This window comes from Neoarius graeffei, chromosome 22 (genome assembly GCF_027579695.1).
Source record: "Neoarius graeffei isolate fNeoGra1 chromosome 22, fNeoGra1.pri, whole genome shotgun sequence".
In the NCBI taxonomy this organism is placed as follows: Eukaryota; Metazoa; Chordata; class Actinopteri; order Siluriformes; family Ariidae; genus Neoarius; species Neoarius graeffei.
This window is the reverse complement of record NC_083590.1, coordinates 29115705-29129181: the sequence shown is the minus strand read 5'-3', so window position 1 is coordinate 29129181 and position 13477 is coordinate 29115705. Positions and strand designations below refer to the sequence as shown.

The following is a 13477-nucleotide window of genomic DNA, read 5'->3' as shown; positions in this document are numbered from 1 at the left end:
TGGTTAGCGCTGTTGCCTCACAGCAAGAAGGTCCGGTTTCGAGCTCCGTGGCCGGTGAGGGCCTTTCTGTGTGGAGTTTGCATGTTCTCCCCGTGTCCGCGTGGGTTTCCTCCGGGTGCTCCGGTTTCCCCCACAGTCCAAAGACATGCAGGTTAGGTTAACTGGTGACTCTAAATTGACCGTAGGTGTGAATGTGAATGGTTGTCTGTGTCTATGTGTCAGCCCTGTGATGACCTGGCGACTTGTCCAGGGTGTACCCCGCCTTTCGCCCGTAGTCAGCTGGGATAGGCTCCAGCTTGCCTGCGACCCTGTAGAACAGGATAAAGCAGCTGCAGATAATGAGATGAGATGAGAAGATGCATTGAACACCCAACAGGAATGTGTATGCATAATAATAATAATGGCTGGCTTTTTTCGTGGTATATCAGGTATATTCCATTCAGCTACTCGTCTTCAACTCGTTCAATATCATGCTAGCTGAATGGAATATATCTGATATACCACTCAATGCCAGCCAATATTATTTAAATAAACAATGATGGCGTAGCTCACTCTGGCCTCGTCTAGTCCAGAAGGAATGATCTAAAGTGGGCCACCTTGTGCAATAAATGTTGCAAGCTATATACACTATATACAAGCTATATATAGAAGCGATACACACCCTAGGAATACCGACCTATTTGCCAGAAAGAATCCAAAACGGCGAGGAATTGACCAAGAAGAAGCGATTTTTGTTGAACTGCTCATTAAGGCTTAATTAGTCCATAACTTCATTAATAATTGTAATTTCGCAAATCTGGGTAGAAGTTATATGTACCCTAGGTACCCCTACCTTCATGCCAGAAAGAACCAAAATCAATGAAGAATTGCAATTATGCAAATTTGGGTAGAAGTTATATGCACCCCAGGCAGACCTACCTTCCTGCCAAAAAGAATAAAAATTGGTGAAAACTGAGACAGAAGAAACAATTTTCATGACACATGGACAACGCCGAATGACACATGATGCCATAAACTCATCACCTATTGGCCGAATGAGCTAATAATCAACTTTTGGGTGGTGTCAGTACCTCTGCTTCATCATGAGCTGCATCACACCCACACATCTTTTTTTCCCCCCCATAACAGCACTCTTATGTTTTATTCTTTAAACAGGAAGCTGACCCTCTAAGATTTTAAATGAGTTAAAATACAATTAATGTACTTATCGCAAACATATGCATACATTAATCTCCTCTTGTGAGCTTTTTTTTAAGATTTGCCATCCAGTATTTGTCATCCCTCGAAAAAAAAAAGCTCTTTACTGTAAAAGACGTACGGTAGTTCATATTACACCCTCTATCACATGCTATAATTTGATACCAAACCCTGCAATGATGTGTGTCCTGAACCAGACTAATATGGCAATCTCTTACATATAACTCACTCAGTGGAGCCATTTCCCAGCCTGACTCAAGTGCCTGGAACTGCTTTGATTAGACATCATTACTGTTTTGCAATTGGACTGTAAAATAAGGGGTAAAAGAGGAAGTCATTTCTTATCCCAAATGTATCCCACTGGTTAAGAGTGGCACCCATGGGACACTGGCAATTATGCGGCAGGGATTTGTTGTTGTCTTGGGGGAATATACTCGATTTTCCACTTATTAGAGCAATTTTGTCACATGGTAGGCTATATCTTTGCACAAGCTACACAAATACTGTAAAACAGAACAGTAAAAATTGTGTACAGGTGCTCTAAGCTTAACGTTTTGCTTGGATTACAGGTCACCAGGACACAGTTTTCATAGTACTTACTTAACTGTGCTGAACTCAGAGTACACACCACTTCTATTCAGCTTGAAAACAGACACACGTACAGTCTGGTGAGACTTTTAAAGGGTGAGCACTTCCTAATGTTTACATCTAAATGTCACCTGGTCCAGCACACCCAATTAGTCTGCTGTGTTGAAGCCTTAACCTCTGACTACCTCATGCTTATAATATCACATTACCAATGAGCCATTGAATAAAATTCTCTGCTCTCTAGCTCACAAGGAATCTCACTTATATTATCTTTTGAGTTGTTCTTAATGAGCCTGATTGCACACAGCCCTAAGGGGGCACAATGTGCCGCTGCTTAATGTTGAAGATGATCAAACGGGTCCCGCACCAGTGCTCTGCCCTCCAGCTAGTCGTAGCCTTTGTCGATTCATCTTCTCCACAGGCTTTCATCATAATAATGTCACTACTGAGAGGCTTACTGGAAGACGCTTTAACATTTTTGGGTTCATGTTGTATATAATTTTACAGCGTATATAAAATAATCAACACTGGAGTGATGATTCTTTTCCAATAACAGCTAATTGTGAAGGGGTTCATTCCTCTTATACCAATTAAATTTGTCAAAAATAACTATTTTATTATTTATGAAAGAAAGACTTAGGTTTAACCATTTGTAGTTACATTTAATGTTGTGGAACATCTGCAAGACAAGTTACTTCCTGTTATGACTTATATTATAGCAGCTATAAACAGTCAATCCCTTACCACTTCATCTCTTTATTTCCCTCTCTTGCTTGAAGACTTTCCAGTGGTGGAAAACCTACTGACTGTTAAGGTGATGATACACGGGGCAACTTTTTGGGCAGTGTTGCTGGGCAATTGCTCTTCAATGCTTTCCCATTGAGATTGGGTGAATTAATTTTTATCTGAATGATTTCGATTATTTTGGGCAACTTTTTTTAAGACCATCCAATCAGAGTACTAGCAGTGAATCACATGACCACCTGAGAGCTTCTGAAACTTTCTACAAAGATGGAGGTATGTCAACAACAGTGGAGCAAAGAAAAAGAGAGGAAACTTGTATCTTTTTATGTCGGTAAGTTATGTCTAAACCCAAAGTGGTGAATTTACCTCATCAAATGCTTAGAAAACCAACAGATATATATTTTTATGTGCTCAGGTTGTAATTAAGACAATAATTTTTCAGTTAAGTATAAACTGCCATTAGCTAACTACCACTCTATAGAGATCGAATGGGATTTAGCTAACTAACGGTGTTTTTTGGTGACATAGTAAGCTGAAAGTTATCGCTAGCTATGTAGGGATAACATTAGCTATCTTGCTAATGTTAAAAGTGATGGGCAGCTCATGATTTTTTTTGTGAGTTCTAATAGAGATTGTCTAACTTATTGGGAGTTAAGAAGTGTTTATTATTAACAGAATAATGTAGTTATTTTGACAAATAATGTTAAAATAATGGCAAATTATCTTTTGACCAGAGTATCTATTCAGTTTTGTTCCAGAAGTGATCCTTACTTGAGTGAAATAAAGGCTGAAGCCAGTGTTGTAGTCGAGTTATTAAACCTTGAGTCTGAGTCCAGTCTTGAGTCCCCAGTGTTCAAGTCCAAGTCATTTAAAAAAATTTGAGTCGAGTCCGAATCCGAGTCGAGTCCACTATTGATCTGAGTCGAGTCCAACACTCCAACCACACCATTTGACGGTGGCTGTTTTAACTCCATTAGCATTAGTTTATTCCTGAACATGACGTATGAACAGGTGAATGTGCTTCTCTTTGTCAGGGAGTGTGAAGTATTCTGTCAGAGATGGTTGGGAGATGAATGTAAGTGCAGAAGGTGTGTTTATTAATACAAGTGAAGACGGTAAACAATCCAGAACGGCAGGCAAAATCATAAAACAGTGAAATAAGCAATAGGTTGCGCAAGGCACAAACAGGCTATCATAGACTCAGCAGAATCAAAGACGAGAAACAGGAAATCAGGGATCAGGAAACCAAACAAGGAAGTAAGGCTCAGCAATGTGTCAGTAATGCAACTCAATACTTCACAAAGTAAGTGTTTTTTCACAGTTTATATGTAAGCGTGCTGTTTGTGCCTTAATCCTGTGCAGGTGCAAGTCGTTTACCGCGTGTGCGAGAGTCCACTTGGCGTGTGTGCTGTCCAGAGCACGCTCTAGAGTCTATCTGATGCACGTGCCAAGGCCCGCAGGTGTGATACTCTTAAATGATATTAGTACAAAATTAATGTAGATATAAATATCTTATGCCAAATTATTATGGTGTGTTACCAAAAAAATGAAGCAAAATATCCGAGTCCTTGTCTCCATTTTCCGAGTCCTAATGCAGTTAATGCACAAGTCCAAGTCCAAGACCGAGTCATCAGTGCTCAAGTCCGAGTCGAGTCATGAGTCCTTAAAATTAGGGCACGAGTCCGAGTCCTGGACTTGAGTACTACAAGCCTAGCTGAAGCCAAGACAAAAGTGACAGCTGCAAATGTTTCAGTGTCCATCTTTGCGGTGTCTGTGTCCCTGGCAGTAGATTTGCCCTTATCTGACTGGTTGTTGCCAATTGTCTTTTACCCTAATTAGTTGCCCTTTGTCTCACCTGGTTGCTCATTGCTGGCAACATTTGGCCCTTTTCCACTGCCCTTTTTCAGCTCACTTCAGCTCGCTTCAGCTCACTTCAGCCCGACGCGGCTCGCGTTTCGACTACCAAAAACCAGCACGACTCAGCTCGCTTCAGCCCTGCTTAACCCCTAAAACTCGCACCGTTTTGGAGTGGGGCTGAAGCGAGCCAAAGCGAGCCGAGTGAGGTTGGGGGCATGAGCAGACACTCCCCTGTGCACTGATTGGTGAGGAGGAGTGTCCTCACATGCCCACACACGCCCCGCGAGCGCGCTGGGATCTGTAAACACCGTAAACCCGGAAGTAGAAGAATTACGAATTACGAGAATTTCTGAAGCCTTATGCGCCTCGCCTCATCTATACGCTCTTGCCAGTATCTGTTGGCGTTGTCGGTGACAACAAGCCACAGCACCAAGACCAGCAACACTAACGACTCCATGTCCTCCATGTTTATTGTTTACTCTCCAGGTTGTGAGACTACCGCTTAAAAGCTCACTGATGTCACTGTTTGCGCTGCTTAACGACATCACCTGACGTCCACCCACTTTCGCTAACTCCACCCAATGTGTCCACCCACTTCCAGCCAGCACGGTTCAGCGCGGTTGTAGTCGAAATGCAACTCCAACAGCCCCGCTCAGCCCGACTCAGCACGGCACGGCTCAGCCCGACTCAGCCGCATTTGTAGTGGAAAAGCGGCAATTGTCTAGCAACATTGCCCAAAAAGCTGCCCCATGTATCATCACCTTCACAATACAAAGCACTGACACTGGAGACTCCTTCCACACATGTTGAATTGTTTACTATAGAAACAATAATCTTAGAAGAAGCACATTATTGTAAACATGTGGTTTGAATACATGTTAACACTACCATCAGGGCTGCTGTGATAGAAAACCTTCTGACCAATCAGAATTCAACAGCACTGTGGCTAACCATGCACTAACCATCTTTGTGCTGTAGTTTGAGTTTGCACTAGATCCAGTGCACCGGTGCATTGTGTGTTTGTGAGTAGCTTGAGTGCCAAACAATTCAACAGCAAACATTCGGGCTACCCTCTGGCGGGAAACTGGGCAGAGAATTCAGCACCAGCTGTCACTATGTAGCACTTGGCTTAGGAACATTCACAAATTAATTTGTTTTGATGATTTATTCACTACACTGCGTCTGGCTTTCTGATTTAGTTTTGATAACAGAACAAATTATGCATGTTCTTCATCCCTTTATCCCTGAATCCAGCCATAACCGTCTTTGCATGACTTGAGATGTAATCCACCTGCTTGGCCAGCTTTCTGAATATCCCCCCCCCCCATCTATGGGCAGATTAATGGTGCCACAAGAGCTTAGGTCAGCGCATGTGTTTCTCAGAGGCGCTGTTTACTCTGGCTGCTGGTTCTCCAGCCTCCTGTCGTAAAATGGTTCCTCAGGCACAAACATAAAACATCAGTCAATCTTCTGAGTTGATGGAATTACACGCACATTATCCTTCTCATAAGCAGTACTTTTAAGAGACAACATAATCACCTACTCTGGTTTCAGTCATTACGTTGATGACATTATTCTGGCACACTCTGGTTTTCGACAAAATTCATTCTTTCATTCATCTTCAGTAATGTCTTTATACTGGTCAGATTTGCAGTGGCTCTGGAGCCTCTTCTAAGAGCAATTGGTGTGAGGCAGGAACGAATATGCACTTGATGGGATGCCACACCATGCATGCACACACATAATCACACTCATTAACTCTGAGAGGCAGTTTATTGCCACCAGTAAACTTACTGGCATGTTTTCAGAAAGTGCAAAGAAATGCCACCAATTTTGACAGGAACGCCAAAACTGTTTTCCAAGTATTTTATGGAGCTTTTAGAAAGCAGTTCAGTGAATCTTAGCTGCCATATTTTATATCACCTCACCATCAGACTCTAATATTATCTAGTGTTGGTGCATCATTGTATGTGTAAGGCAGAGGGGAACCATCAGGACCTTCTAGGCATTCAGAGAAGGCCCAAATATATCAGCATTTCAAATGTTACATTTAATTTCTTTCATTCTTTAATTGCTTTCATTCTTTCATAATTTCATTATAATTATTCTCTTCTAATTCTAATCTGGCTTCCTTTTCTGTCAAATTTGCTTCAGAAATGAAAGGGTTACCATCCTGAAAACATTAAAATCGAGTTATCCAATGAGAGTTTTTGTTTGTTGTCTCTAGGCTCAGAAGAGTTTAGAGATGGCTCACTCATTGGTTAGGACTTCATTACTGGGACAGAAGGTCATAGTGTATGTTTATGTAGGAAGTGGCAGATGAATTAACCAATCAGATTTTGATTTATAGTCGGAGGGACCAAAAATTTATCATCCTAGGCCTCCTCAAAGGCCAATGCTAGCTTAACCATGACTCGGCACCATTAGCGCAGCAATGAAGTCACCTTCCAGCCAGTGTAGTGTTCATCAGTAGTGTTAGCGAATGCTAATAAAGCAGTCAATCCAGTGCTATCGAGAGCAAGTAGCACAGACTAACAACCAAGAAACTAAGCTTTCTGTCTCCAGACTCTTCTTCCATGCACACTTGCTACAGTATTTTTTATTCATACTCAAGTATTCATTTCCTTCTGTAATTTACTTAGTTACTTTTAAAATCAACATTGACAACTACACACAATGGAGCTACCTGGTACCCTGCCGCTGATCCCTTGCAAAATCCTTTGCCCTGTTGTTTTTTTGGTGTGTCTGGCTAAGTTTTGGCTGAGCTCAAGTCCCAGCTCTAATAGTAACAGTTTGCCACTGGTGTAAGGTTAATGCAGGCTAAACCTATTAAAGCAATTTGGTATATTTATTAACTTGAAGCAATTGTTGTGTTTTCCTTCTGGAGAACCCGTAAAAGTTCTACAACAGAGGGAAGCAAGAACCCTTAACCAGCCAAAGAGCCCTTCAGGAACTCTGTGCTGTAATTCTAGTTGTTTTACCTGCAAGGCCACAAGTATGAGAGCACTCAGACCAGGAGGACCAATCAGACATCTGGCAATTGATGGGACACTCAACCACACAAGAAGCATTCATCTGCCACTTCTTTTCAAGATTAAGCTGAAACACAAGAGATTGATTTGATTTCATGAAATGTGCAGAGATCACAGAATAGCACAACTATATGCAAAAGAACAGTACTATACCTCTTCACAGAATTTAAGGTCTACAGATTTGCCGTCACTGCGCACACAGTCCAGCATGCGTGTTTTGATGCCACTCCCACACACGGCTCGCTCACTGAGCTGGCATGTACTCCAGTCTGCAAAATTAACATGGTTCATTTTATTTCAGCAAGCAGGACAGCAAGCTTCACCAACTAGGATTTCTCTGATCGTCTGAAATTGCATTCACAAATATGAGGGTACTTCAAAAAGTTCTCAGCCTCACCCAGAAAACATCACAGTAGAAAGACTGTTCTTGCATTATTTTTCTACATACTGTAGTCTCCTTTAACTTCAATGCACTTGGTCCACCTATGTTTATGTTTCGTTATCCCTTCGTGGAAGAAGGTCACATCTTGAGCCTCCAGATACTCTTCAACAGCATGGATGACTTCATCATCACTCTGAAAATGGCGACCGCATGAGTGGGATTTCAGTTTGGGAAACAGATAGAAGTCAGATGGTGCCAGGTCGAGTGAGTAAGGTGCATGGGGCAACAGTTCAAAGCCACATTTGTCTGCTTCTGCCCCCTGTGCTGTATGGACGGGCACAATGTCCTGGAAGAGCAGCATGCCAGCTCGAAGCTTTCCTGTCCATTTTTTTTTTGATATGCCCCAAAATGGGAGTTATGCCCCTTGTTTCTGGGTGGGGCTGAGAACTTTTTGAAGTACCCTCATATATACTGATAAATACCTGTGATGTTGTAGGAGTAGTGAAAGCAGTTGGTATTGACAGTGCAAGCCTCTTTCTCGGTTGTAGGAGGACACTGTTTTGATTCACCAGGCTGGCGGATGGGGATGGCAGTCCTTTCTCGGGTATTATTCACATTGCATGGCTAAAACAAACAAAACTCTTGGTAACACTTTCTATGGAAGTCATGAAATTACACTTGCCGGCCACTTTAACAGGAACACCTGAGTGAATTATTACTCAAGGGTCGACATGTGCATTCTGAGATGCTTTTCAGCTCACCCCGGTTGTAAAGAGTGGTTATTTACTGTATTCGGTTATTCGGGAAGTTTCAGTAGTTCCTTTCAGCTCATACTGGTTTGGCCATTTTCCTCTGACCTCTCTCATTAACAAGGCATTTCCACCCACAGATATGAATGAGTTTGTTTTGCGTGTTTGTTTTTTGCACAATTCTGTGTAAATGCGAGAGTATGTTGTGCATGAAGAGGTCTATTATGCATTATACATTTCTTAAAATAATGCATAAAAACTATTTGAAACACATAAATGGCTTTAAATACAAGGGGCAGTTTTGTTGTGTGATTAATTCATGTTGATATATATTTTTCGAACTGTTGTTTTTGTCATGAGTACTTTCAGACATGCGAAAATTACACAGCAAAAAAGCAACTTTTTTACACATTACATTTATGGCATTTAGCAGACGCTCTTATCCGAGTGGTATACAACATACCCAGAGCAGCTTGGGGAACAGTTGGGGGTTAGGTGCCTTGCTCAAGGGCACCTCAGCCATTCCTGCTGGTCCAGGGAATTAAACCTGCAACCTTTTGGTTCCAAAGCTTCTTCTCAAACCATTAGGCCATGGTTTCCCTGAGGTCAATTTTTTTCTGAGGTTTTGCACTATGTATAAATACATCATTGTACGGAACAGACAGTACGTGGTGATGTAGGAGACAGTCAGCAAAACAGACTTGAATGTAACAGTGAGCCTCTGCTATGCACAGGCATTATTCATGTCTGGGGTCTGGGAGCTGAGCACCTATATTTATAGGGAGTTTTATTCCTATCTTTAATCAAGAGTATAGTCTTCAATTCAAGAGCAGTATTTATTCATTTCACATTCAAATTTTGCATCTCTGAGCATAAGTTTCACAAGCACACAAAGCAGTCTAAGCGTGAGGAGTGGCTATTTGAGAGAAGGTTCTGGGTTCAAGCCCAGTGGCCAACAGGGGCCTTTCTGTGTAGAGTTTGCATGTTCTCCCCGTGTCTGCGTGGGTTTTCTTCCAGATGTTCCAGTTTCCCCCACAGTCCAAAGACATGCAGTTAGGTTTACTGGCTACTCTAAATTGCCAATAGGTGTGAATATCTGAGCTGTTTTCTGTGGTTAGACATGAGTAGTATGGTGGTGGCTGCCATCAGCACCTTTGCATGCCTTCAACTCGGCCATGTTGAGCTGCATCCTTCATAATTCAGCTGTTCAGCTGCAAGAAAGGATGATTAGACACTCCATTGTGAAGGGTAGGTTTTTTGAGCAGGATCAAAGCAAATTTGCATGTAAGTAGGTGCTATTTGGGGGTTTTTGCAAAATCTGAACATGAAATGAATAAATACTGCTCTCAAATTGAAGGACCACACTCTTGATTAAAGATAGGAATAAAACTCCAGATTATTTAACCCATGAACACACAATACCATGACCATTGCTTTATTTCTTGTTGTTCAACATCTCGTCTCTCAGCTTCAACTCTTTAATGAGATTATGAAGTTCTCCGTGTTGTCGTTAGTACCAAAAACTTTCTCTTTCTTGAAAGCATGTCTGTAATTTTTGTTTTCATAACTGCTAGATGACTCCATCATCCACTCAGGACATTACTGACAGTCATGGCATGAAACCAGCATGAATCAAGCACAAAACAGGACATGACATATTAAAAAATTTGCATCAGACTCAGTGTGAATACTTTCTGGGTGCAAATTTCACGCACCAATTTTTCACATTTTTGCATCACAGTTTCGTGTCACATCTGGTGTGGAAAGGTCATAATGCTAATAGTAAAGAAACACTGAAAGTTTGAAAACTCATGCATTGTTTATTGCTTTATGTTAATTAATAACTATAGTATAGTTCACATTTTATTATTCAGTGTTATATGTTGTAGCGAATATAACACTTCCTCTACATTGGTAAAAAAAAAAAAAGAAGTACTGCTTTAAGCACTGTCAAATCCTTGTAAGGAAACTAATTCTGTAGTAATGTCACAGGAGTCAGTTGGTGGGTTTGACTCTCCGTGCCATTTCTCCCATAGGGAGACTTTCCGAATGGTAATGAATGTCCTTTATAACTCTGTGGCAGACTGCTCAAGGATCACATTTGATGTGAGAGAATAAGCCTCTTCCATTTTGCCTACAGAAAATTAATTGAGCAGTGAAAGCCAGGCACCCAAGCAGACGTTTGACTACACCTAGCTTCTCCTATCTTCACAATACATACTCTGCATGTGTGTGCTTCTGAAGCATTGGCGAGAACAAGTCTGGAGAACAAGCTGTGCTGCACAACCTTCTTGATGGAAGAATGGAAAATTGGACGAAGCCAAGTCAGAGCTTCCTACTTACCAATCACTGTGCATTGTCCATGTAAAGGCTCTGAGGTTTTCAAAAAAAAACCCACAATGTAAGCCCTGGGCTGATATAAAAGAAATACCTGGTGTGAAAATAGAAAGCTGCCAAGATGCAAAGATGGTGGCAATAATACAATATGAAGAAAAGTTGGTTGATAAACTTTATAATTAATTGTCTCACCAATGGGCATCGACTCCAGGTGCTCCAATCAGACAGGACACAGTCCTCTGGGCAAGGCAGCTTGCTCTCTCTGGCTCCGAGAGGCATCTCCTCTGGGTCACAGAGATAATCCTCCACTGGATCTGAAGGCCCATCAATTGTATTCTGCATACACCTTCAAAGATATATTTGATAGATTTATATTTAAAGGAAAACCTACAAAGAATTTGGTTTTGGAAAGATTCAATATGCAAAGTGGAAAGAAATTACAGTATTACATCATACCTAACTTTCCTGGTCTGCACTCCCTCCCCACAGTTCTCCTTCAAGTCAACATTGCTGACTTTCCAGATACTCCAAGGTTCAGCTACCCAAATATACTGACCACAATCACTCTGGCATGGTACGACCTCATAAACCTGTTGCGATATTATAAAATACCACAGTATATTAAAAATCGGACAGAACATGAATCAGGACTCATATTAAAACCAGTGGCTATAAATACACACTGCTCACCTGAGCCTGTTGTGTTGTCCCCATGAGCAGAAAAGGAAGAGATTGAGAATAAAATGGAAGGAGTTATTACTATGCATTGAAGAGAGAGAGAGAGAGATTCTGTTTGGTTTTATGATTATATATTTATTGCTTCCTGCTAATCTAAGTAAAAATTAAATCAGGCCAGGGACCCCTGGTGCTGAACAGACGCATGCAACTTCAGAGTTTCCAGCTCACCTGATTAACATGGTCAAGTTTGGGGCATGGCCTTCCACCATTGTAGGGCTTCTCTCGGAGCCATTTGGAGCGCACTTTGACCCCACTTCCACACGACTTGCTGCAGCGTGACCAGTTTGACCATTCACTGAGTTTACAATCGGATGGACATGGAATAATACACGCTTCTTCAATATAACCTGTGGTCAAATGAGAGCAAACAAGAAAAGAACAGAATATTTGATTCATTAGATATAACTGGAATAGCTAATAGTTATAGCAAGTGTAGTTAATCCAGTTAATCAAATGGACTGCTGATTAATTTACTTTTTTTTTCTGTTTTTGCTTTATGATGAGAAAAGCTACAGGCTCTGGCTTAGGAATTAATGTTCATTCCATATAATAGAGAATATAGTGTAAATGATGCTCAGTCTATGTAATATTCATTAATTATTATGCATTCTATTCCCTTCTAGCGGGTTCCATTCATTTGCTTTGATAGCATGCAATATTGTTAGCACATCACTTATCCTACATGTATTATGTCATTCTATCCAATGGAAAATGAGCATTGAATATGGTTTACCATATTGCATGGTTGTCAAGACAACATGACGTCACACATCAGAGATGTAAAATTTCTGCCCAAGCAAGCGACTGTGACCATTTGTAAACAAACATGGCCACCAAGTTTGCTTCATTAAATACAGAAGATTTTGAGACAAATTTGAAAGACACGTTGCACACCCAAAAGGAATGTTTATGTATCATAATAATAATAATAATAATAATAATAGCTTTTTTCGTAGTATATCAGCTATATTGCATTCAGCTAACATGATATTGAACTGGTCTCATTCAATATCATGCTAGCTGAATGGAATATATCTGATATACCACTCAACGCGGTTAGCGCTGTCGCCTCACAGCAAGAAGGTCCTGGGTTCGAGCCCTGTGGCCGGCGAGGGCCTTTCTGTGCGGAGTTTGCATGTTCTCCCCGTGTCCGCGTGGGTTTCCTCCGGGTGCTCCAGTTTCCCCCACAGTCCAAAGACATGCAGGTTAGGTTAACTGGTGACTCTAAATTGAGCGTAGGTGTGAATGTGAGTGTGAATGGTTGTCTGTGTCTATGTGTCAGCCCTGTGATGACCTGGCGACTTGTCCAGGGTGTACCCCGCCTTTCGCCCGTAGTCAGCTGGGATAGGCTCCAGCTTGCCTGCGACCCTGTAGAAGGATAAAGCGGCTAGAGATAATGAGATGAGATGAGATACCACTCAACACTAACCAATATTATTGAAATATTACACTCAAAACACAAAATGTTCGCACATTTAATTTTTTTTTAAAGAAAACCTCAGCATTTAGTATTTGCCAGATATTCAGAAATAATGCAGAACCTTTCAGTAGATAGATAGATAGATAGATAGATAGATAGATAGATAGATAGATAGATAGATAGATAGATAGATAGCAGGGGACAGCTTTGATCAAAGTTTTATTTCTATTCTCAGATAATTGCCTTTAATCTTGGTAACATTTAAATACGAGAAAAGGCATTATAATATCTGCATTTTACAGTATGTTATTTTCAACATCCAGAGCATGTTTACTCCTGAATTTCAGGCAAACATGAAATGTTGAGCTACTTTACTACCATCACGAACTTTTTTTTTTTTCCTCGCCATCTGTTTAAAAATCACACTTGGAAA

At 41.1% G+C, this 13477-nt stretch overlaps 1 protein-coding gene across 1 annotated transcript in view; it reads right to left on the bottom strand.

The window, feature by feature from the left end:
• Window positions 1-13477, bottom strand: part of thsd7aa (thrombospondin, type I, domain containing 7Aa) — a 292211-nt gene that overhangs the window by 46683 nt on the left and 232051 nt on the right. Inside the window, exons 14-20 of the mRNA XM_060904722.1 lie at window positions 11793-11971; window positions 11577-11582; window positions 11343-11476; window positions 11079-11232; window positions 8283-8424; window positions 7572-7687; window positions 7368-7485 (exon numbers count right to left, since the gene is read on the bottom strand). Of these exons, the coding sequence (XP_060760705.1) occupies window positions 7368-7485; window positions 7572-7687; window positions 8283-8424; window positions 11079-11232; window positions 11343-11476; window positions 11577-11582; window positions 11793-11971 (849 nt within the window). The remainder of the gene's footprint in view (window positions 1-7367; window positions 7486-7571; window positions 7688-8282; window positions 8425-11078; window positions 11233-11342; window positions 11477-11576; window positions 11583-11792; window positions 11972-13477) is intronic.